Source organism: Gekko japonicus, unplaced genomic scaffold, assembly GCF_001447785.1.
Source record: "Gekko japonicus isolate JY-2015 unplaced genomic scaffold, Gekko_japonicus_V1.1 scaffold1746, whole genome shotgun sequence".
NCBI classification, from domain to species: Eukaryota; Metazoa; Chordata; class Lepidosauria; order Squamata; family Gekkonidae; genus Gekko; species Gekko japonicus.
Genome location: NW_015159767.1, coordinates 93,716 through 118,850, shown reverse-complemented (window position 1 = coordinate 118,850; position 25,135 = coordinate 93,716). Strand labels below are relative to the sequence as shown.

At 49.2% G+C, this 25,135-nt stretch overlaps 1 protein-coding gene across 1 annotated transcript; it reads right to left on the bottom strand.

Annotated features, from left to right (window-relative positions):
* Positions 1 to 2,307: 2,307 nt before the first annotated feature.
* SLC7A8 (solute carrier family 7 (amino acid transporter light chain, L system), member 8) lies at positions 2,308 to 24,780 on the bottom strand. Its single transcript, XM_015406429.1, has 11 exons — positions 23,950 to 24,780; positions 18,601 to 18,805; positions 18,286 to 18,437; positions 8,367 to 8,492; positions 7,942 to 8,095; positions 7,708 to 7,831; positions 7,496 to 7,599; positions 5,026 to 5,122; positions 4,695 to 4,844; positions 3,030 to 3,207; positions 2,308 to 2,930 (listed from the first exon to the last, which is right to left on the bottom strand). Exons 1-11 carry the CDS (start codon positions 24,074 to 24,076, stop codon positions 2,782 to 2,784), a joined length of 1,566 nt encoding a protein of 521 aa, XP_015261915.1. The 5' UTR covers positions 24,077 to 24,780; the 3' UTR covers positions 2,308 to 2,781.
* Between the last annotated feature and the right edge of the window lie 355 nt (positions 24,781 to 25,135).

The following is a 25,135-nucleotide window of genomic DNA, read 5'->3' as shown; positions in this document are numbered from 1 at the left end:
AGGAATGCGAGGAAGCCCCGCCATGGCCCTCCCTGGCCCCAGGCAGGCAGGGGTGGGGAGAGGCAGGGAGGAAGCAACTTACCCTCGCTCTTCTCCTGCCTCCTCCTGGCTGAATGAGGGCTGGAAGCGGGGCGGCCGGAAGCAGGGGGCGGGGCTTCATCATGTGCCTCGCCCCCCTGCACCTCACCCGGGGGGACTGCGTTCCCCCGCGATCCCCCCGAAATGACCTCTGCTCGCGTCTATTTTTATTTTGGTACATGACCAGTAGTTGCAAGCGCAAGGGTGGACCTGAGGAAGAGGATTTCGGAGCTGTCTCTTGTCCTTTTGGGGCAACTTTGGGGCTTGCAGCAACCTTTCTCTGGGTTGTAGAAAAAGCCCAGCAGGAACTCATTAGCATATTAGGCCACACCCAACAGCAGAAACACATTAGCCTATTAGACCACACCCCTGACAGCACAGCTCATTGCCATATTAGGCCACAAACCCACATGTTAACAGAAGTGTGGTCATCCAACCACACCCACCTTTTGCTTCTTATTCTGTTTACTTTGTTGTCAAAACCCAGGGCCTTTTTTTGTAGCAGGAACTTCTTTGCATGTTAGGCCACACACCCCTAATGTAGCCAATCCTAATGAGTGTCTGCTGTTGGGTGTGGCCTGTTATGCTAATGAGTTCCTGCTGGGCGTGGCCAACTCAGGAGCCAGGCGGAACTCCGTTCCTGTGCGTTCCTGCCCAAAGATAGCCCTGTCTCTATGGAAACACAGTGCGGAGAGAGTCCCCCGTGAATGAAGGAATACCCACTATCCCAGTGAGAGGGATTTACCGGTCCATTCCACCCTCCACCACCACCACCCCACTCCTGACGCTGGGCCCAGGGCTGCCAGCTCTGGGTTGGGAAATTCCTGGAGATTTTGGTTGGGGAATCCTTGGAGATTTTAGGGGTGGAGCCTGGAGAGGGTGGGGTTTGGGAAAGGACCTCGGCAGGGTATGATGCCACAGAGTCCACCTCCCAAAGTGGCCATTTCCCCCAGGTGAACGGGTCTCTGTTGTCTGGAGATGCTGTCATTCCAGGAGATTTCTGGTCAGCAGCTGGAGGTTGGCAACCCTAGCTGGGCTTCTGCTTAGTACAGGGAAGGGGTCATTTCGTAGAAAAAAGAGGTGCAGGAGCTCATTAGCATAATTCATTTGCATAACTCATTTGCATATGCCACACCCCCTGACATCACTGGAAGTGTGTCAGGAGGCAACACCCACCACTCAGGCTCCACTGGCCTGTTTTGGATTGCTAGCTATTGGGGGGGGGACATGCAGATCTGTCCTCACAGAGGAGGGAGAGCTTGTACCTGAATAAAACTTGGTCTTAAAAGTGCCACTGGACTGTTTTGGACCGGGGGGGCCGGGGGGAGCTCTGCAAGTTACCTGGCTGCTTCTTGCTCTGACTGAGGGCTGCTGGGAGCAGGAGGTGGGGCTTGTTGCATGTGCCCGCCCCCTGGGCTCCTTATTGCCAGAGCTCCGCTCCTGTGCGCTCCTGCAGGAAATGACCCCTGGTACAGGGGCAGAGATGGGCAATGCTCCCTCTAAGCTGTGGAGGTCTCGTGAGCAAAAATTCTTCTTTGTGAGCGACTGGCATTAAAGTTGTGAGCGAGCATTTTAACTACTGCACAAATCAGTTTGCTCCGGAGCCCCATCCTTCACAAAAATGTGTGAAAAACTGTGAGCTAGCTCACTCACTCGGCTTAGAGGGGACACTGGATGTGGGTGGGACTGGCTGTTTCAAGGCTCCTTTGCTGGTGGGAAATGGTCCCGTAGTCTTCAGAGAACATTCCCTGTCCGGCTGGCTCAAAGACCTTTGCGGCTGGAAGCCTCCCTGCATCAACTCACTTTCCAGTTTGTCCTCTCTTCTACGGAGGTGTTTATTCTGAGGCAGGCCTTCCTCAGTCCCTTCCTGCCATATAGTTTGAGTCTCAGAGACCTTCAGGATGTTCTCTGGTTTTGTAAAAAACAAACAAACAAAAAAGGCAGGATGGGAACTTTTAGCTGCGCTGCCTGCAAATCAGTAAAAACCCGGCTTTTGTAATGAGACGGGGTGGGGGAAATTCAACTTTTCCCAGCTGGGTATCGGAATATTTTAAGCCTGCTTTCTGACACTGGAGATTCTGGAGTTAACTGATTCCAGACGGCTTTTCCTCACTAGATGAGAACTCTCAGGCACTCTGTGCCAAATAATTCTGGTAGGAAACAGGTGGGGGGCAGAAAACTGCACACTGGGTGACGTTTCAGCATCCTATTCTCTAGGCAACAGGGATGACAAGTTCAAGCTTAATTTATTACATCAAAAAAAAGAGAGAGAGACAGACAAATGTGAAAAATACAAGCTCAAAAAACTGAGGGGGGGGGAGAGAGAATCCTTCTCCCTCCCCCCCGTGAGGTTCAAGCCGAAAGAGAACATTCCCAACAATATAAGGCAACAACAACGAAGGGACCCCTTCCAGCAGGGAGCGTGGGGGGCGGCATTGTTGGCGGTGAACAGAGCTCCCACTAAGTCCGGCCGCAGCAAGGGGGTGCGGCAGGGAGTGGCGGGTGTGGGGCAGCACTCCAATCCCGGCAGGGTTTGCCAGAGAAGGCTCGCTGGGTACACTGATGGAGGTGGGTCACTCCCAGGTATTCCACTCCCAGTCGGAAATACTAGCTGTCGGGAGCTCCCACTTACTTCAGCCCCAGCGAAGGGCACCCTTGCAGTCCACGGCTGGCTGCTTCGACACCCTCCCCGGCCCCGAGGGCTCAGTTCCGAGGGCCGTTGAGGTCTTCAGTCCCGCACATTGGCTCAAGCTGCTCTTTGGTCTCTTTGCTGAGACTGCTTTCGGGTTCTCCCCCGCCCATCTGGGGGTATACGACGACACAGAGCTTCTGCCCCGCCCGGGTTATTGCATCTGTAGGAAGACAAAGAGTGACGCAGGTGAGCTTCAGCGGGGAAAGGGAACCCGCTGTGCTCACTGGGTGGGCTTTCCCCCCATCGGCCCTCGACTCACCGACAAACGTGTTGATGGCGGGTGGCTTGTGCTCCCAGTGTACCCCCAGGAAGTAGACCGGCACTCCCGTCAGCATGATGGCCAGGCCGATGCCGCACACCACAGGTTCTGACCACAGGCTGAACACCAACAAGAAGGCCCAGAACAGCAGGTAAATGATGGGCCAGAACAGGCTCACCTGGGGAGGAGAGAGATGGGTTGGATTTCGACAGGAATACCAGAAATGGAGATGCGGGGGTGGGGGGGGGTGATGGCAGAAGGAAGGTTCCCTTGCCTAGCAAGGAGGGAGCTAGGTATCTGCTAGAAGTGGTGAATATTTGGGGGGTGGGGTGGGAATAATGCAAGGAACCAGAGTCATGCAGAGTAGAAACAGGGGACTTTAAAAGTTGGTTTTCCCTGCCATTTTTTTTTTTAGAGTTCAGTTACTTCTAGCATCTTTTAGAATTACCCCGTTTTAAGAAGATATCTAAATGTAACCCTCTAGATTGTTAAATTTTGCACTACATTTCTTAAAAATGAATCTACAACACTTTTATCAAATACAGCAAGATAAATCCTGTTTTTCTATGTAAAAACAAACCCAGGGCAAAAAAAAGTGCATTTTGTTGCTGTGGGGATTCTATTTGGGTGGAAAGGTGTTCTAGAAATTTTTTAAACAAAAGTTCTCCACATACTTCCATGAGAGCGAGTGCTGTTCATCATGGCCAAACTTACTTCTGAGTATACATGCATAAGAGTTATCTGAATGCAACTTCTGAGGTCAAGCATTTTAAAATACACAGTATTGTATTTACTGTTGCACAAATTATGTTTATCAACCAAAACAGGACTCTGTTTTGCGGAATTAACTACCAGTTTTTCCTTCTGAAAAGTTTTGGGCACTTAATCTTCAGCACTTGGGCACTTAATCTTATACAGGTATGGTCAGAGTGAAACAGATCCTAATTTCACAGTTGTTCCCCAAAGCAGATTGAAATAATCCAGCGCAAAATGCTGCATAACAAAAGTTTTGGATTGTGCTCCCGAGTAGTATAAAAGTTCCATTTAGTTGCAAACAGATATGTTTTAATTGTTATAGCAACCGATTATGCTTGTTCAGAGAATATCGATTAGACGGTTGAAAACTTGAGTGAAATCAAGCCACTGTTCAGGAAAGGTGATTCTAAAGGAAGAGCTGTGACCTGCTGTGTAATCTGTGTTAGGGTCAGGGGTCATTTCGTAGAAAAAGAGCTAGGGGGACTCATTAGCATAACTCATTAGCATATGCCACACCCCCTGACATCACCGGAAGTGTGTCATAAGGCCACACCCGCTGACATCACCGGAAGTGTGTCATAAGGCCACACACCCTGGCCGCCGCCGCCGGCCTTGCAGCTCCACTGCCGAGCCCCACGAGGGGCCCGGCGGTGGACCTGCAAGGCCGGCGGGAGTACAAGGAAGCCCCGCGAAGGCCCTCCCTGGCCCCAGGCAGGCAGGGGTGGGGAGAGGCAGGGAGGAAGCAACTTACCCTCCCTCTTCTCCTGCCTCCTCCTGGCTGAATGAGGGCCGGAAGCGGGGGGCGGGGCTTCATCATGTGCCCCGCCCCCGTACCTCACCCGGGGGAACTGCGATCCCCCGCGATCCCCCCCGAAAAGACCTCTGGTTAGGGTAAATGGGACCTCTCACCTTGATGGGGCGGGGCCGATGAGGTTCCCGCCAGCGTAGCACAACTTGTCCGGCCACGGTGACTCCATAGAAGAGGTAGTTGATGAATCCCACATAATTGATCAGGGTGTATATGTCACTTGTCACCAGCATCAGCAAGGTGGAAAGGCACTGCCAGAGACAGCCAGAGCAAAAAAGAAATATTGGCATTTGTTGAAAAAACAGAAAGACACCTGAATGGTACCCCTTGCCGCCTCACAGATTGTGCATTGACGGATATCCTCTCCTCATTCCACATGTACCCAACAGTCCTGATCCACACCCCCTTAATCCCTTTGCCTTGAAGACTCACAGTAAAGACCAGGGCAGGTATGGGAGTGCAGCGTCGCACATGGATCATGGCCAGTACACTAGGAAGGTGGCCCTCCCGGGCTCCGGCAAAGAAGAGTCTGGAAATAGTGAAGAGAAGATAATCAGAAATATAAGCTGGTGGGTACAAGAGTGTTTCCTCAAAATGACTAGCAGTAGGACAAGTGTTTAGACTAGCTCTGCATGGCCAGCAGGGCTGGATGGTAATTTGCTTTGTCGAAAGCTTTCACAGCCGGAGTTTATTAGTTGCTGTAGATTTTCCAGGCTGTGTGGCCGTGGTCTTGGCATCGTAGGAACTGATGTTTTGCCAGTAGCTGTGAGTGGCATCCTCAGAGGTATAACACGGAAAGAAGGAGTACTCTCTGTGTCAAGGATTGACACAGAGAGGCCTTGACACAGAGTACTCCATCTTTCCGTGTTGTACCTCTGAGGATGCCAGTCACAGCTACTGGCGAAACGTCAGGCTCTACGATGCCAAGACCCACGGCCACACAACCCGGAAAATTTGCAACAACTAATTTATTTATTTATTTACATTTCATTAATTCAATTTGTACCCCGCCCTCCCTGCAAGCATGCTCAGGACGGCTAACAGAGTTGGTTTGAAAATACCAATAAAGCCACATAAGATCATTTCCAGACAATTCAAGTACAAATAAGTCATAAAAATCATAAGGTGCTGGTAATCCTTCATTAGTTACTTGAGGTGGCGTACTAAGAATGTTTGCAAACAGACAGTCCAGCTCGGTGGTCTTCTTGAATCACACGACGGTATAGGCCAGACGTTAAGGCTGAGGGCCGGGCTCATTGGTGGTAATAGTCAGGGCAGCTCCTTAGCTGAAAGCCTGTGGAAGAGCTCCGTCTTGAACTGTAGAAGATTTCGCAGGGCCCTGATCTCTTCCGGGAGCTCGTTCCACCAGCAAGGAGCCGTCACTGAGAAGGCCCTGGTAGTGGCGAGCCTAGCGTCCTTGGGGCCAGGGAGGGTCAGTTGGTTCTGTGACCCCGACCTCAGTGCTCTCTAAGGGTATATATGGGGGAAGGCGGTCCCTCAGGTATGTCGGACCCTGGCTTAAAAGGTAAGCACCAGCACCTCGAAGCGAATTCGGTATGCTATTGGCAGCCAGTGCAATGCCTTCAGCACAGGCCGGATGTGCTCCCATCTGGGAAGGGCCGTCAGCAGCCTGGCCATGGCATTCTGCACTAGCTGCAGCTTCCGAATTTGCGACAGGGGCAGCCCCATGTAGAGAGTGTTACAGTAGTCTAGTCTCGAGGTGAACATCGCATGGATCACTGTGGCCAGGTTGTTGCAGTCGCGGAAGGGAACCAACTGCCTAATCAGCCGAAGGTGGTAAAAGGCCGACTTAGCAGTGGCTGCTACCTGGGCCTCCATTGTTAAGGAGCACTCCCAAACTCCTAACCTCCAGCGCTGGCACCAGTGGTGCCCCACTGAAGGTCGAGTGGGGTCCCCACCCCCAAACTGCCCCAACCCACTCACAGGACCTCCGTCTTTGCCGGATTCAACTTCAGCCGGCTCAGCCTGAGCCAACCAGCTACGGCTAGTAACGTCCGGTCCAGATCTTCCAAGAAAAGTGCCAATGTGCCAAGAAAAGTCTCAGTGGGAGAGAGATTCCCAGTGCTTCCCCAAGACTTCCTCAAGGGGTTGTGGCCAGTGTTCCCTCTAAGCTGAGTTGGTGTGAGCTAGCTCACGGTCTTTTAGCCTCCAGCCCACACATTTTTGTCTTAGCTCAGGGAGGATGGCTCCAGAGCAGACTAATTTATGCAGTAGCCAAACGGCTCACTCGCCATTTTCATGCCAGAATTTCAGCTCACAAGACTCCACAGCTTAGAGGGAGCATTGGCTGTGGAAAAGAACGGACAGGATGGCAACCAGGGGTCATTTCCTGCAGGAGCGCACAGGAGCAGAGCTCCGGCAGTAAAGAGCCCAGGGGGCGGGCACATGCAACAAGCCCCACCCCCTGCTCCCAGTGCCCTCAGTCAGAGCAAGTAGCAGCCAGGTAAGTTGCAGAGCCCCCCCAGCCCCCTGGTCCAAAACAGTCCAGTGGCACTTTTAAGACCAGGTTTTATTCAGGTACAAGCTCTCCCTCCTCTGCGAGGACAGATCTGCACATCCCCTCCCCCCAATAGCTAGCAATCCAAAACAGTCCAGTGGAGCCTGAGCGGTGGGTGCTGCCTTCTGACACACTTCCGGCGATGTCAGGGGGTGTGGCATATGCAAATAAGTCATGCTAATGAGTTATGCTAATGAGCTCCTGCACCTCTTTTTCTACGAAATGACCCCTGGTGGCAACAGTACAAAGATGGGGGGGGGATGCCCTTTCCCAAGTCAGATGGACTGCCCTCCTGGAACTTGATAGGTGTGGATTTCAGAAGGCACAACTTGTCAACAAGAATGATAAGTTCCCGTCTCGGGGCTGGAGATCATGTTTACTTACCTAGAAGAAGTGAAGAGTGAGCCATTAACTCCCCCGAAGGTGGAAAGGGCAACAGAGATAGGCATGATCCAGGCCATGACTCCCAACAGCTTCTCCCCGAAGGTCTGTGGGGGAAGGAAACCAGAAGAGGCAGCATGGGGTTAGCTGCCTTTCAACCGGAACCCAGGAGGAGGATCGGGTGGGGGGGGGATCTGGGATAAATGGGGCCTCACCACTGCGACAGCATTGGAGGCCAGCAATTCCTGGGGTGACATGGCAGTGACATAGGCCACATTGGCGAAGACATACACAAAGGTGACCAGGGGAATGGAGATGAAGATGGCCCGAGGCAGGTTCCTGTGAGGGAGAGAAAGATGAGGTGGAAGAAGGGCAAAAATTTAAGTATCGATCTGGGTCCGTTCTCTTTCCTGCCGCCATTCAAGGGTCCCCCTGGGCCCCCGACTCACTTGTAAGGGTCAACCAGTTCCTCGGTGACATAGTTAAGGAAATTCCAGCCTCCGTAGGCAAAGGAGCCCTGTAAGAAAGCCAGTGCCACCAAGCCCACATCTGGCGTCTGGAAGAACTCAAAGGCATTCCGTGGTTCCAGCCAGAAATATTCACCTGCAGGGAGAAGTTTCATTAGAAAAACAAAAGAGAGAGAGAGAGGCTGTTCTTTATCAGATTACCCTGGGTCGCCTGATTTCTCCCACCCTCCAGTGTCGTTTGGGGGTGGAAACTATGGCAACCAATCCACTCTTGAAATCCGCTTACTAAGGAATGTTGTCCCTATCTCTGGGTAAAAGGCCGTTGCTTGTTCCCTTAAGGTGGGCAGGGTATAGCATGCGGGGGGGGGGGGGCGCACTGCCCCCATCCTTTCTGGCAGGCCCCTCACCTTTGCAGATCTGCACAATTCCCATAACAATGATAAGTCCCAACGCCAGCAATTTCCCTGCTGTGAAGACATCCTGGACGCGTGTGGCCCACCGTACACTGGCACAGTTCACCCAAGTCAGCAGCACTGTGGAGAAGCAAAAAAAGTCACTGGGCAAAGAGACCATAAATATCTGCCTTCGCAAGGCCCAATTCTCCCATTCAAGGCCACTTAACACCCCTGCAGGACACAATATATTCCAGGAGTTTGGGGGAAGTCAGATATTGTATAGGCGCCTTCTCCAATTCAGAACAAGGACTGGTTTTGGAGTCAGGGCAGCTGCCTAGCCGTTTTGTAGATTTCTCATCATTTCACTGTCCTTGACCATGCACCATGTTTGTCTTCCAGTAATACAGGGATACAATTACGTTCTGCTCAGTTATTTCAGGAGAAGAGATTACAAGTTTTAAGAGGACAGACATCGCAGGGTCTCATTCCTCCCACTGTTCCCCCCCTTTACTATTTGAGTGGGGCCAGGGTAACTAACCCACTCCTCAGGACTTTGTTGTTGTTGATCAGTCGCACAGTCGAGTCCAACTCTTCGCGACCCCATGGACCAGATCACACCAGGCCTTCCGGTCTTCCACCGTCCTCTGAAGTTTGCTCAACTTCATGTTCGTTGCATCTATGACACTGTCTAACCATCTCATCCTTTGCCATCCCCGTCTTCTTTGACCTTCAGTCTTTCCCAGCGTCAGGGTCTTCTTCAGTGAGTGCTCCCTTCTCATTGGGTGGCCAAAGTATTAGGGCTTTAGTTTCATTATCTGGCCTTCCAGGGAACAGTCAGGGTTGATTTCTTTTAGGATTGACTGATTTTATCTTCTTGCAGTCCAAGGGACTCTCAAGAGTCTTCTCCAGCACCATAGTTCAAAAGAATCTATTCTTCGGCGCTCAGCCTTCCTTATAGTCCAACTCTCGCAGCCATACATGACTACTGGGAATACCATTGCTTTGACCATGCGGACTTTTGTTGGCAGGGTGATGTCTCTACTTTTTATCATGCTGTTTAGGTTTGCCATCGCTTTCCTCCCAAGGAGCAGGCGTCTTTTAATTTCATGGCTGCTGTCACAGTCTGCGGTGATCTAGGATCCCAGGAACGTGAAGTCTGTCACTACTTCCACGACTTCCCCACGACTTCTTTCTTTGGGATGGTGGTGATTGCTGCCTCCTGTACAATGTCACGAACCTCCGTCCATAGTTCTTCAGGCACTCTATCTATCAAATCCAGACCCTTGAATCTATTCTTCACCTCTACTGTATATTCATCAGGGATGCGATCTAGGTCAAACCTGAATGGCCTCGTGGTTTTCCCAATTTTCTTCAGTTTAAGTCTGAATTTTGCAATGAGTAGCTCATGATCTGAACCACAGTCAGCTCCAGGTCTTGTTTTTACTGACTGGATAGAGCTTCTCCATCTTTGACTGCAAATTATATAGTCAATCTGATTTCGGTGTTGCCCATCTGGTGATGTCCATGTGTAGAGTCGCCTCTTAGGTTGTTGGAAAAGGGTGTTCGCTATGACCAGTGTGTTCTCTTGACAAAACTCTGTTAACCTTTGCCCTGCTTCATTTTGTTTTCCAAGGCCAAACTTGTCTGTTATTCCGGTTACCTTTTGACTTCCTACTTTAGCATTCCAGTCCCCTATGATGATGAGGACATCATTTTTTGGTGTTAGTTCTATGAGGTGTTGTAGGTCTTCATAGAACCGGTCCACTTCAGCCTCTTCTGCATCAGTGGTTGGGGCATAGACTTGGATTACTGTGATGTTGAATGGTTTGCCTTGGAATCGGACCGAAATCATTCTGTCATTTTTGAGATTGTATCCCAGTACTGACTTTTGCACTCTCTTGTTGACTATAAAGGCCACACCATTTTTTCTACGAGATTCCTGGCCACAGTAGTAGATATAATTGTCTTCTGAGTTAAATTCGCCCATTCCTCTCCACTTTAGTTCACTGATTCCTAAGATATTGATGTTCATTCTTGCCATCTCATTTTTGACCACGTCAAGCTTACCTTTATTCGTAGATCTTACATTCCAGGTTCCTATGCAGTACTGTTCTTTGCAGCATCGGACTTTCCTTTCACCATCAGACACATCCACAACTGAGCGTCCTTTTGGCTTTGGCCCAGCCGCTTCCCTCTTTCTGGGGTTACTTGTACTTGCCCTCTGCTCTTCCTTAGTAGCATATTGGACACCTTCCGACCTGAGGGGCTCATCTTCCGGCGTCATATCTTTTAGCCTTTGATACTGTCCACGGGGTTTTCTTGGCAAAAATACTGGAGTGGGTTGCCATTTCCTTCTCCAAGGGATCACACTTGGTCTGGACTTTAACCCAGGACTTTAGCCCTGGGTTAATTCTGTGCACGGCAGTATATGGAAAATAAAGAAACAAGGATCTTATGACTGTTCCTGTAGATTTGAGGGAATGAAAAACAAGCAGTGGTGGGAGGGGAGGGGAGGGGAGGCTCTGACCTATTTGGCTCTCAGCCTGGCTGCACCAAAACATCCCGTCTGCACAAACAGCCACTGGCCCCTGGTAACCTAACACCACACAAACAGGGCTCACCTGAGATAGATAAAGCACTAGAAATGAAGGGAAGGGCTACTATCTAGCTATTGCAAAGATGAGTTACGGAAGGAAAGGAGGATCTCTTCCCCCCACTCCTCTGTCTGTACAAAGTTTTCACACCTTCACTGTCTTCCAATAATACCTGCAGCATTGTGCACGCAGGTATACAGCGACAACAACATGTGACTAAATGCAGAATGACAAGCTTACACACATACAAATGGTTTTATATACACTATTACAAAAAAAGTATGCATCCATAAATGAAGAAGAAGCAATTGGATTTATACCCCGCCCTTCTCTACCTAAGGGAGTCTCAGAGCGGCTTACAAACTCCTTTCCCTTCCTCTCCCCACAACAGACGCCCTGTGAGGTAGGTGGGGCTGAGAGAGCTCTTGACAGAAACTGCTCTTTTTCAAGGACAGCTCTGACAGAACTGTGGCTTGCCCAAGGTCATCCAGCAGGTGCAAGTGGAGGAGTGGGGCATCAAACCCAGTTCTCCCAGATTAGAGTCCGCGCACTTAACCACCACACTGAACTGGCTCTCCCACTACACCAAACTGACTGCAACCTAACATCTGGAGATCATGTGTACAGGCAAACAGAACAACAACACCAATGTGTAACAGTGCACCACACGTGCTCTCATATTAATCCTGATACCACCAACAAAACTTTTTTTTTTTAAAGCCACTGTAATGTATACATGGGTAAAAATAAAGGTAAATGTTCCCTTGCTAGAAAGCCAGTCGAATCCAACTCTAGGGTTGCGGTGCTCATCTCCGTTTCAAAGCCGAAGATCCAGCGCTGTCCGAAGACGTTTCCGTGGTCATGTGGCCGGCATGACTAAACTCCAAGGCGCACGGAACGCTGTTCCCTTCCCACCGAAGTGGTCCCTATTTATCTACTGGAATTTCTTGCTTTCGAACTGCTAGGTTGGCAGAAGCTGGAACTAGAGACGGGAGCTCACTCCGTCATGCGGCACCCGGGTCTCGAACTGGTGAACTACTGACCTTCCACAGCCTGCAGTTCAGCGTCTTAACCACTTGAGCCACCATAGCTCCATACATGGGTACTGAGCTTAAAAATGCTGGGGGACCAACACACACCCCCTCCCAAACCCAGCAGATGATTCAGAGCGACACACTGTATTTCTCACTTACAATGTCAGCTACCGAACCATCCACTTCACCTGAGTTTGCCAGTGATTTTTAAATATAGAAACATTTCCGGCAATTCTGGCTGTCCTTTAAATTTATAGCCTGCAAACAGCAAACAAGAGGTCTTATGCAATACTCACTTGCCTTTGATAGCCAGCAGCTATCGAAACATGTAAGCAAGCATCCATTCACGATATACACTAACTTGGTTAATTACTTGTATGGAGTGCGGGCCCCATTAGAAGCCCTTAGCAGACCTGGTATGGCCCTCCAGGTTTTATGTGTGACGGAACAGCATGTATGAACAGATATGTGTGGGAAATACAGAGTAATGTTTGCTACACTGTTGAATGACTTTCCTGTTCTTATCTAGATGGTTGAGAGATACCAGTGTATCTCTTTCCACTTCTGTCAAGCCTCCTTTTGTTTACTCTTTTTTCCCCCCAGGGGGAGGTGAGAGTCAAGATCCCCAAAACATGACAGAGCAAGAGGAAATGGGAACTTCTCGGCTGACTCAGCTTCTCTTTTGCACAAACAAGTTCAAGTCAGACAGGCTCAAAACAGGAAACGTGGAGATTAACAGAAAATCGAGCTGCAGGGTGGGTGGGAGAGAGTGGGAGGGTCTTCGTAGAACCGTTTCGCACATGAATTTTTCCACTGCAGATAGGATCCTTACGGCATTATGTGTACTCATAGCGATTTATGAACTAGGGCATGAAGTCCACAATTTCACAGCCAATGTGGGCACCTTTTTTATAATACTTTAATTATCCTGATTGTGAAGGAAACAGGGTAGCTACACATATAACACATACTGAAACGACTCATGGGCCCTCTCTGTTCTGGAATACAACACATAAATGTGTGCTCTGTGGGGTACATATTTCACGTATTCCGTGAAGAACATGTGAGATTAATTTGGATGATATTCCAAGGGGCACTGAGTTTGTGAGATCAATGACGTGTAAGGAGAGGAGTGAGTGAGGAGTGAGGCCGAGTGTACAGAAGTCATCTCTAATATCAGGTTGCCCTCAGAACTGAGGTTGCCTATTTGCGTAGCGTCTCTGATAGAGTATAGGCCTGCCTCTGAGTTCAAGGCCTAGACTTGGCTCTGGGACTCCAAGAATAGTTTAGGGCTAGCTAATGTTACACCTGGGAAGAGTACAGGAATAGCTCTGGGGTGAGGGGGTAAATCTGAACGCTGGACTTCACGAGGTGTTTTGAAGTGAGGCTCTCGGTGGGACCGGAGAGGCAATATTGATTTGGCATTGGAAAGGAAGGCGCCGGGGAAAGAGGGGACAGAAAGTCGGCTTCGCAAAATGTATTACTGCATTTCTTCTCCGGCCCAGCTGAACTCCTGGAAGTTCCCGGTCTCCTTGTTTCTCAGTATCCCTGGCACTCAGCAGGACTGGAGGAGGGCCAGCAGGGCTCAGATTCCCTGGGATCCTTTCAGGCACAGATCTAGGAGATGACGCTGGGGCAAGAGGGTGTGGCTGGCTCAGGGCTCTTGCAAAATCTTGAGCACGCTCTGTTCCCAGGACCCATCCAAGCCAACCACCCCGCTACCATATTTCGAGATCCAGTGCTTGATTCAGAGGGGTCAATGACCAGTAATTACAAATCATCTCCAGATGACAGAGATCAGTTCCCCTGGAGAAAATAGCGGCTTTGGAGAGTAGGATTTACTTCAAGGGTGTCAAACATGCGGCCCGGGGGCCAGATGAGCCCCCCCCCCCAAGAGAGCTTCCATCAGGCCCACAGTGGAACTGGCCCTCTCCTGCTTCCAGTTTTGCTGCTGCTGCTGCATCATAGCTTGCTCCGCCAGACTCTTTAACCTGGGTCCCAGACTCAGAACTCTGAGCACGAGATTTCTGTGGTGAATGTCAATAAATCAAAAGTAGGTTTGCAGCTTACAGAGCTAATGTTTTTATTTTAAGTTAAAAAAAAAATCTCCTCCCTTTCCCCACAGCCTCGATGTTATCAGTGCTATTCTGGAAGAAATCCAGATGAGCCCACCTGTTGAAGCCCTTCCTTAGAGGGGTGTGTGTTGAAGATGCCTCCTTAGAACATTTATGTGTTTGTGCCCTTTAATAAAGTTTATATCTCTGCTACCTGGCATTATATTTTATGACACGCATGGCACGCCCCAACAAGGTGTCATTTATGTCAAATCTGGCCCTCATAACAAATGTTCGACGCCCCTGCTCTATTTAATTATACTCTGCTGAGGTCCCTCCCCTCCCCCAAAACCTGCACTCCCCAGGTTCTACCCTGAAATCTCCAGGAATATCCCAATCCAGAGCTGGCAACCCGATCAGTAATGCCAACACCATGGCATTTTGCTGCTTCCTCCTTACAGCAACCTACACATTTATACGGGCTGTCTCACAGCAACCAAGCCCAGGCGGGTACAGAAAACAACTTTCTGACCACTTCGAGGCTGCTTACCTCAGCACAGAGATAAGAAGCAGAAAACAACACACTAGATAAGCCTTGCTTCACAGAACTCTGGTGACACCACCCCATTTCAGCCTGTAGTCTATGAATAATCCATCTATGATGCCCTCCACCCATGAGCTCTCCTTCAGTCCTAAACTCCTCGGCCTATTTTCCTATCATATCCTTTCTTCTGGTTGCCAGCCTTCAGGTAGGGCCTGGAGATCTCCCGGAAATTACAATGGATCGGCAGACAAGAGAGATGAGTTCCCCCTGGAGAAAATGGCTGCCTTGGATTCTATAGTGTTATATCTCGCTGAGGTTCCTTTCCTCTACCTCCAGATCTCCAGGAATATCACAGCCCACAGCTGGCAATAGGGTTGCCAGGTCTGGGTTGGGAAATACCTGGAAACTTCAGGGGTGGAGCCAGGAGAGGGTGGGGTCTGGAGAGGGGAAGGGCCTCAGCATGGTGCAATGCCATAGAGTCCACCTTTCAAAGCAGCCATTTTCTCCAGGGGAGCTGATCTCTGTCAGCTGGAGACTAGTTGTAAAAGCGGGAGATCCCCAGGTCCCACCTGGAGGCTGGCAACCGTAGCTGGCAACCTTAACTTCCAGTCTCTCAGTACTCTTCAATCAAAACTGAAGGGATTTTAAAAAGACCATACATGGACAAGAATAGGACGCACTTTTTGCTATAGTAGATGGGGGGGGGAATAGAGCTAAACCCTATGCTGCCTACTACCATGTCTGGTATTTCTTTTCTTTTTTTGCATTTTTACCCCGCCCTCCCTGTGAACGGGCTCAAGGTAGAGATGACCGTTTAATTTACGTTCCTATTGGGGAAAATGGCCTCACAGAATGCATCACTCACCTCGGGCAGTAGTTTACGTAATTTCCAAGCAATTTGGTTTCCAATGATCGCATACCTATCTGATGGAGACTTTGTTCCTAATAATCGTCATTACCAGAAACTCTTATTCTTTTGAACTATCTAAAATTGTGTTTGTTTCTCAGTTACTGTATAGATTGTCACTTCTATACTGTTAGACATGAAGTACTGTCCACTCATTCAGTTTACAGTTTGTTTGTGTTAAATGTTATATTTTCAAAAAATTATAAATAAAGTCTTTTAAAAAAAAAATAATAATTTACGTTCCTTATACTAAATATTTGATGGGTAGGGTATATTTAGAAGTTTCCTTATTCCAGCATGTTGGCTAGCTGATGTCATCTCTATTTATATATTGATTCCTTCCTGCATTTTTATGCATGCTTGTGACTTTTGTTTCTCTGTGAATACTGTACTGTAAAACTCACACAGAACTCTTTGATTTTTCTCCCCAGCCTCTCCCTTCTGGTTGCTGATCTGTACCGGCTCCTGGCTCAGCTTTCTTGTTTTCTAGCTCTGGAGAATTCAGGGGATAAGGCCCAACCATAAGTGGTTCCTCATTGTTGAGATTTAGGGTATAGGTTCCTCTCTTTCTCTGTCTCTTTCCTTCCCATGCGCACAAAAATGCACACACGCGCGCACACACACTTCTCTTTCTCTTTTCTGTGGACTCAGCACTGAGTAACTGGTTTTGACCTGATTAATAAACTCTCGCTGAGCTGCAGCAGCTGGCTTGCATAAGCGCCTCCGTTATCCCTCCCCCGGCCATCCCTCATTCTTCCCCCTCCTCTCCTGCCCGTGGGGTTGGAAAGAAAGGAGCAAAACCAGTTCGAGCTTGATCTTGCGAGCACGTGATGTCCTGAAGTAACCTCGGCAAGGATTACTCCTCATCAATATAATCTTCATTTCAATCCGTGGGGCCAGAACTGTGCCCATTCTCCATTTATATGAAGCCTGACACAACCGCATGCATATCAAAAGAAAGAAAGGAAAATGTGCAGGGATAGAGAGAGAGAGGTGGACTAATAGGCAGCCCAAAGATGTCATCTTCTGTTCCTACCCTCTCCGCTTTTACTCTCCTCTGGGAGTGGTGGGGGGCTGTGGGTCAGACCCATGGTGGCTTGAGCCCTGAGATTAGGAGCTCCATTTCAGGTCAAGGGCAGCAAGCTTCACAAAAGGGATGAAAGGCCCACTTCTGAATATTGCATTACCAAAAACGAGGCTACATTGTAAGAGCGTTTGTTACGGTTACTCAGGGGTCATTTCGTAGAAAAAGAGCTAGGGGGACTCATTAGCATAACTCATTAGCATATGCCACACCCCCTGACATCACCGGAAGTGTGTCCTCCCCACAGCCGGCGGCGACCTCCAGCGGGCACCAGCAGGGAGCTCCAGGCCCCGCCCTCCCGCACCTCACCCGGGGGGGGGGATGGCGTCCCCCCGCATCCCCCCCCCCCAAATGACCCCTGCGGGTACTTCTTTTTTTACAGCAATTAGAATAATGTTGTCAAATCACACATATATTCTTTTTAGGCAAAGGGATCGATATTTTTGCAAGCAGGCCAAAGTGCATAAATGGATCCTATTGTTCATAACAATAATTAGTGTGTAGAAACAGTGAGTTGAGGTGCTCCTGAGGAATAATCCTATGGCTCTGAAATTTCAGGGGAAGAGGCAGTCATCTGAGCAAAGCCTTATGAAGACACCACCCTGCAAACGGGTAAGATCGGCAACTACCTGCTCACACGCTTTCTCTGTGCTACCGCTTGCCTTGTGGAATGGGCCTGCCTGAGGAGTTCAGGAAAACCCCATTCTTCTGTCATTTCACAGAATGTGCAAAATGGAAATTTTTCAGGAGGGCATTTTTATAAAGGGATTAGAACTGTTGTGTAATGGAGCAGCTCAGGAGCTCAGCTTTTCTGAACAAACAGAACTGTAGTCTATTGCAATGTTTAGTGTCAAATACTTTGGCCACCAAATGAGAAGGGAGCACTCACTGGAGAAGACCCTGATGCTGGGAAAGATTGAAGGTCAAAGAAGACGGAGACGGCAAAGTATGAGATGGTTAGACAGTGTCATAGATGCAACGAACATGAAGTTGAGCCAACTTCAGAGGACGGCGGAAGACCGGAAGGCCTGGCGTGATCTGGTTCATGGGGTCGCGAAGAGTCGGACTCGACTGTGCGACTGAACAACAAAAATCACCTTTCTTTGAGTGCATTCTCTTCCACCTGCATAACCCACTGTCTGCATTATGGTATGTCACGTCTTAGATAGGTCTCTTCTGTTTGTTTGCATTATTTTCCAGTCTGTAATTCTAATCCCAATCAGTGTTCCCTCTAAACTGAGTTAGTGTGAGCTAGCTCACAGTTTCTTAGCCTCCCGCTCACACATTTTTTGTCTCCGCTCAGGAAGGAGGGCTCCAGAGCAAACTAATTTATGCAGTAGCCGAATCGCTCACTCACAACTTCAAGGCCAGGAGCTCACAAAGTAGAATTTTTGCTCACCAGACTCCACAATTTAGGGGGAGCATTGGTCCTAATGCATGATTGAATTTTTTTTGAAATTTTGTAATTCACCTGGAGTCTCAGCAAAAAAAAAAGGGGGACCATAAATGAAGTCAATAAAACATAAATTAAATGAATAAACAGAGAGGATGCCACGACACCAGCTTCACCACGTAGCCAGATCGTATAGAGTTCGCCAAGCTGCTGGTTTTACCTAACAAGCGGTTCAACGACCACAGAGCTGCAGCTGTTTAGAAGTAACCCCCAATGTTAGTGGCTGGAGGATATGCATCGTTAATGGAGGGCGGTACTTACAGAGACAGACCCCAGCCAGAAGTCGCAGTCCAGTTTCGGGGGGGAAGCAGGTGGGGAAGAGTGGCTGCAGGACGTAGTTTGAGAAGGTGAGAGCAATAACAGCCTGATTGGTGGGGTAGATCACCAGCACAGCAATCCATAGCCGCAGGAATCTTGTGTGAGAAATGCCAGTATAAAAAGAGGTGCACAGCCCATCCCCCCCCTTGACCTCGCCCCTTCTCGCTCCTGCTTGCCCCCAGTTCCCTGTCCTCCCCTTGCTCAGCTAGTTTAATAATCCCTCATGTCCGGCCCCTTCTGTCAGCCTTCCCCACTTACCCGGCCAGTCCCCCAAAGATGTCCTTGACGTAGGCGTAGTCGCCTCCAGATTTGGGGATGGTGACTCCTAGTTCTGCATAGCAGAGGGCTCCCACAGCTGTGATGAGGCCTGTGACGATCCATACTATTAGGGCCAGCCCTACTGAGCCGGCGTTTTCTAACACACCTTTTGGCGAAACAAAAATCCCCGATCCAATGATGTTACCTGGAGAACGAACAAAAAGGGACAGAGGGGTTAGACACGGATGGTTAGATGAGAGAGAAAATGGTGGCATCTCCTGGGATTTGCGCAGTCCAAGACATTGCAGAGGTCAATCAGTGGCTATTGGCCACAAGGTATAGATAGGGACTCTGGGGCAAGTGATGCTCTGTCATCTTGGTGCTTGGGGGGGTCAATAGTGGGATGGCTTCTAATGTCCTGGCTCCACTGGTGGACCTTCTGATGGCACTGGTATTTCTGGCCACTGTGTGATACAGAGTGTTGGACTGGATGGGCCTTTGGCCTGATCCAACATTGGCATCTCTTATGTTCCTATGTTCTTATTGGCCTGGAGAAGGAGCATTATCACCATCATCCCAGCATCTAAGGGGAAAGGTTAATTTTAGGATGACCTTTACTTTAAAGGTCAGCTTCCTCACATGCCGCCAGTAGAAGAACCCACTCGCTTTTAGCTCCAAATCGAATCCTGTACGTCACGTTAGTACAGGGGTCCCCAACGTTTTTGATCCTGCAGGCACCTTTGGAATTCTGACATAGGGTGGTGGAGACAGCAACAAAATGGCTGCCGCAGGAGGCGGAGCCAGCCACAAGATGGCTGCTGCTGGAGACGGAGCCAACCACAAAAAGTCAGGGAACAAGGTTATGTATCGTTCTAACAGTAACTCTTAAACATTTCAGGCATAAACTATAACAGGGCACTTTTTCATCTGCACAGTCAATCAGATCTCCAGTGCCCAATGAGAAGCCTTGTTGGACAAAAGACCCACCTGGCCTGCCCACTTCTTAAAAGTATTTGGAGGGCACCATGAAAGGTGTTGATGGGCACCATGTTGGGGACTTCTACGTTAGTAAAAAGGAAGACCAGAAATGTCCATGTTTATCAACTTTTCAGAATCGATTTTATTTCATAAGAACATAAGAGACGCCAATGTTGGATCAGGCCAAAGGCCCATCCAGTCCAACACTCTGTGTCACACAGTGGCCAAAAATACCAGGTGCCATCAGGAGGTCCACCAGTGGGGCCAGGACATCAGAAGCCCTCCCACTTTTGGCCCCTCCAAGCCCAAGAAGACAGAGCATCACTTGCCCCAGAGCCCCTATCTATACCTTGTGGCTAATAGCCACTGGTGGACCTCTGCTCCACATAACTTAACTTACTCTTTTGTTTAAATGGTCCATATATTGGTTTCTTGAAACAAAGGTGGCTGATATAACTAAGCCCTCACTAGGCCACAGTCCTCAACACACTTGTGGAGAGTTTGAGGGCCAAACTAGATGTGTTTTATTTTTAAAGAGCTAGGTCCATGCTTCTCAGACACAACGCAGATTCTGCACAACCCCACAGCAGCTGTGGGCAATTGCTTTTTTTTTTTTTTTTAAATCAAGGAGAGCTCATGTGGGCTTGGAATGCCACGACTGGGAAGAAAGGGCTCCTATCTCTCCCTCAGGCTGTTTTCCCATGCTGAAACAGCACTGGGGCGGGGAGTTCTCTTCCCATTTCTGCTCCTCCACATGCACAGAATAGTCCATGTGGAGCAGAAATAATGGGGAAATTATTTCCCCCGCTGCTATTTTGGTGTGGGAAAATGGCTCAGGGGGGAGTCTGAAGTTGTTCCTCCCCCAACAATGATGTTCCACGCCCAAATGGTCTGTCCTCTAGTTTTTAAAATGCATTCCCCACAGCTGCTGTGTGGTTGCAAGGAACCTGAACTGTGTCTGGGAAACTTGGACCCAGTTCTTTAGTGAAAAAAACACATCTAACGGGAGGAAAAACACATTTAGTGGGGGGAAAAACATTGAGTTCCACTGAAACCAAGGTGAATGATCTATGCGACAGTTTTATATGACTGTAACTGTAATCCTGTAACTATGCATGCTTAGGAGGAGTCCCAATGAACTCTGCAAGTCTTATTTCTGAGCCCAGGATGAGGTTGTAAATAAATTAGGCTTTTTCAATGGATTACGGTGGTGTGCCAAACAAATCCTATGAGTACTTTACCATCGCTAGCTCACGACTCACCACGTCCCGGTTCAATCCAGTTTTTCACATGGTGAGTCAGTCTCTACGTGTGACCAATTCAAGGCTTTTGTTCAGATAGAATCAGCTTGTGCTGATTGTGACATTGAAAGCACCAAATTCTCAGGAAATGTTAGTATGTTTGGGGTATAATAGTCTCTCTTTTTTAATTGCTTTCATTGTAGCTGCGTGGCAAATGCGGGTGTGTCTCCGTGTCCGTAGGGGCTGAGGCTGGAGGCTTCAGTTTGGCTGTCTGTAACTTTTGAACAATCTGTTAGCAGTTTGCAGGGGCATTTTCACATAGGAACTCAGTAGCCTGTCTCCATTTAGGGGAGGGACCATGGCCCAGGGATATAGAGCATCTGCTTGGCATGCACAAGCTCCCGGGCTCAGTTCCCAGCATATCCAATAAGAATCAAGTTATAAGCGATATGAAGGACCCCAGCCTGAGAGCCACGGCCAGTAAGAGTGGACAGTACTGACTTTGATGGACCAATGGCCTGATTCGTATGTAAAAGGCAGCTTCATGTGTTCATTCAATATACTGAAGGGGTCTGGACATACTCTGAATTTACGTAGGCCAGATTATGAGGAGGAGGAGATTGGATTTATACGCCGCCCTTCACTCGGAGTCTCAGAGCAGCTCACAGACTCCTTTCCCTTCCCCTCCCCACAAGAGACACCCTGTGAGATAGGTGGGGCTGAGAGAGCTCTTTCCAGAACTGTCCTTGAGAGAACAGCTCTGACAGAACTATGGCTTACCCAAGGTCATCCAGCAGCTGCAAGTGGAGGAGTGGGGAATCAAACCCGGTTCTTCCAGATTAGAGTCCACACACTTAACCACTACACTAAACCCTTAACCAAAATGACTGAGTATTGCAGGTAAACTGGCTTAACCACTACACCAAAATGACTGAGTACTGCAGGCACGGCCTTAAGGACAAAGTATGTCAGTTAGCGTGCTTAAAACCCCATTTATTGCCCTTGAATGTTGTAAAGTGTCCAAAAGCCAACTGCTTCCATGCCCGCACAAAACTTGCAGAGGATGTTCTTCTGTGAGTTCTGGGACGCTCCACGCTCATTGGTGGGAATCTGTGCCGCACACTTGCCTTGGTGAAAAAGCACTTTTGCGTATAAATATCCACATTTCTCACAGGAGTATTTGCCTAGTCAAGCCATCTGCTTCCTCTCACATATATCTTCTTCTTATTTATATATCTGTCCCTGCTCGTTGCATCTGTAGCTCAGCTCCTCACTGCCCAGTGTTTTATCCCTGCCGATACATTCTGTGTTTCTGCCCCGCTGGCACAATTTTTCATTAAGAAAATTAAAACTTTGCAGCTACAAACTGGAGCCAAGAATCTGGGGGGAAATAGAGCTCAAAGCATCAGCTGCAGGGTGGGGTTGTATTGCAACAGGACACTGATGAGATAGGGCCCGGGACTTATGTACAAGAGCTGGAGAAACTGGGATGGAGGGAACGGGGCTGCTTAGAAAGAAGGCGAAGGAAAGGCTGGGGCAGATTGAAAGTATGGGAAGAGAAGCTAGGTCCATGTGGCGATCTAAGATGGGCCTTACTTGTGCCCCAGAACTCCTGTCGAGAAGGCAGAGTAAAGAACATGGGGAATGAAGGGGGATAGATCTAGAGTCATCCTAGCTAGGCAAAGACAGGGAGAAGACTTGGAAGAGTGCAGTAAGAGACAATAGCATGAGAGAGAAAGGCAATTGCAGGAAAGCTCAAGAATGGAGTTCAATTAGATCTGAATTATGGGGCATTAGGTAAAGGTAAAGGTTTCCCTTGCTTGAAAGCCAGTCGAATCCGACTCGAGGGGTGCGGTGCTCATCTCCGTTTCCAAGCCGAAGAGCCAGTGCTGTCCGAAGACGTTTCCGTGGTCATGTGGCCGGCATGACTAAACACCGAGGCGCACGGAACGCTGTTACCTTCCCACCAAAGTGGTACCTATTTATCTACTTGCAATGTCTTGCTTTCGAACTGCTAGGTTGGCAGGAGTATGGGGCATTAGTGGGGCTGGAATTGAGCAGGAAGCACGGGGGGGTCTCCACCTGTCATTCCAAGTGCCTCCCTGTGTTTGCTCAGTGGTCTCCTGGCACCTGCTAAAGCAAAGCCATCTGGAGTGCGATTTGATGGAACAAACATGTCCCGGGAGTTGCAGCTCTAGCTGCACTGGAGTGGAAAACAAACTGGGACCAAGGGTCTGGGGACATGTAGAAGTACATTCTGCTGTTCCATGGCTTTGCTGAGGGCCTTCAGTCCTGATGGGCTGGGGCAGCTTTAGAGAAGGATTCCAGGTTTCCTTACACTAAAGTGCAGTTCCTTATGAGGCAGGGGCAACCGGAGGAAGTAACTGCTTGTTCAGCTCTGAGACCAGATTGCATTTGCCCAGGCGCGTATTCCTGTTGTCTGCCACCTGTTGTCTGCCACAGATTTGCAACCCACTCTGGGGAGAAACAGCTGTGCAGGCTGGCATAGCTTGCCTGCTCCTGAAATCCGAGGGTCTCTGGGCCAGGGCAGACCATCGTCTGTGGTGTACAAACCTTCCTTCCCCACTGCTGGGGTGTTGTAATCTCTGTCCTGCAATTTAAGAGCAAAGGATGGAGAATCCCCAAGATAAGAAAACATTTAGAGGAAGACTAATACAGCAACGAGAGCTGAGATTTGGCCAGGAATCTGGTTTTGCACTCAGAAGAAAGCTAAAAAAGCAGGGAGTCAGGAGGAGTTCAGATGGTGGTGTTGGAACAGCTTCAAGGAGGAGAGAACCAGCTCTAATCGGATTGGTGATGCAAGCTGACAGCCCAGAGGTATTTATAGAAAGGGGGGAAAGGCAGAGAAATGCAAAACGAAGGCAGGCTTCAGAAAGGGGACAAATATTATTAAGAGTCGTTTCATCATCCCTTTATCATGAAACGGGAAAGCAATATATTACAAGGTAACAAAGGGTTTCTACTCACGTTTGCCACAGTAATAATGATGGGTACATGAAAAACAGAGGACACCCCAAGACCAAGATAAAATTTTGCTACTCGGGGGGGGGGGCACAGCCCATCTCAGAGAATGCAAGGAGAATACCACCCCAGCAGACCGCACACTCACCCACGATAATGCCACACGCGCTTATCAGCCCAATTTCTTTCTTGAGTGCCACACCACCTTCTTCTGGTTTCTCCGGGCTTGCTGTGTCCTTCTCAGAACCACCTCGACGACGCGCTCCGTCCTCCATGATGCTCTATGTCTCAGGGAGGTGAACTTAGATATGGTTGAACCCAAAAGAACTCTAGACGAGTGATTCTGAATGGCTTTCCGAGAGATGCTGGATTGGTTCTGAGCCTTGCTCTTCCGGTTATGTACTGAATCCTGGGAAACTCTTGGAAACTGTTGGTGTCTGTTTATGTCCCCAGTCTGGCTGCTTCTGGTCCCAGTTCACTCTGGGCCTTTGATTTCAGGTTGTCTGCAACTGTTCTAAGCCAGGCTTGTATTCTTAGAATCAAGGTGCCCAGGCAGTGCTTTCAGACTCCAATACCAAGCTATTTCTATCTCCTTAAACTTGGTTCTAGTACCAGGAAAATGCCGGTTCTGTTTTGGCTCTAACACCAGCCTCGTTAGAACCGAGCTGGGTTTCTCTGTCGCGTTTTGGTGCCAGCTAAAAGCTAGTTTTTCTTTGGTTCTTGTACCAAGCCCACCGGTGCAGTATCAGTCAAGTCTGGACTCTAAAAGCTCAGGGGGCGATGTTGTAAATTTCCTCTCCCTGCTTCGAGAGCTGTTCCTCCGTGCTTGCCCTTTCACGTTGTTTTTTGTCGCTTCCTCTTCTGTAAAGTTTCCCCTGGAGTGGAGGAGAGAATAACAGAGAGCACAGGGAAAATAGAGCAGGGTGATCTTGTTTATTTAGACTCCTGCACCCACGGCCACCGTTTTATCGCCTGGAATCACGGCGGGGGTGTATTCAAACCAGGGTTGGCCTCCTCACTCTGCTCACGGCGGGTTTCTATACAAGCAGTGTCTGCACTCGTCCTCAGATTTTCCCCGGGTCTTCCTCCTGGTTCAGAGTTTGTGCAGGGATCTCCGGGCAGTTCTGTGCCGGCGCTCTCTCATGCCGGCTTGTCTCCTCGCCTTCGGAGCGATGATTTCACCCGTTTCCTACTCCCCTCGGAGCTCCCTTCTCCCTTACCGGGTTCCTCGGCGCCTCGTTCCTTTTTCCATCCGAGCGCACAATCTCTGCTCCTCTCTTCTTATGTTTCCCTGCCTGCCGTTTAGAACCGGCTGCCTCCGGAGCCCCCGGGGC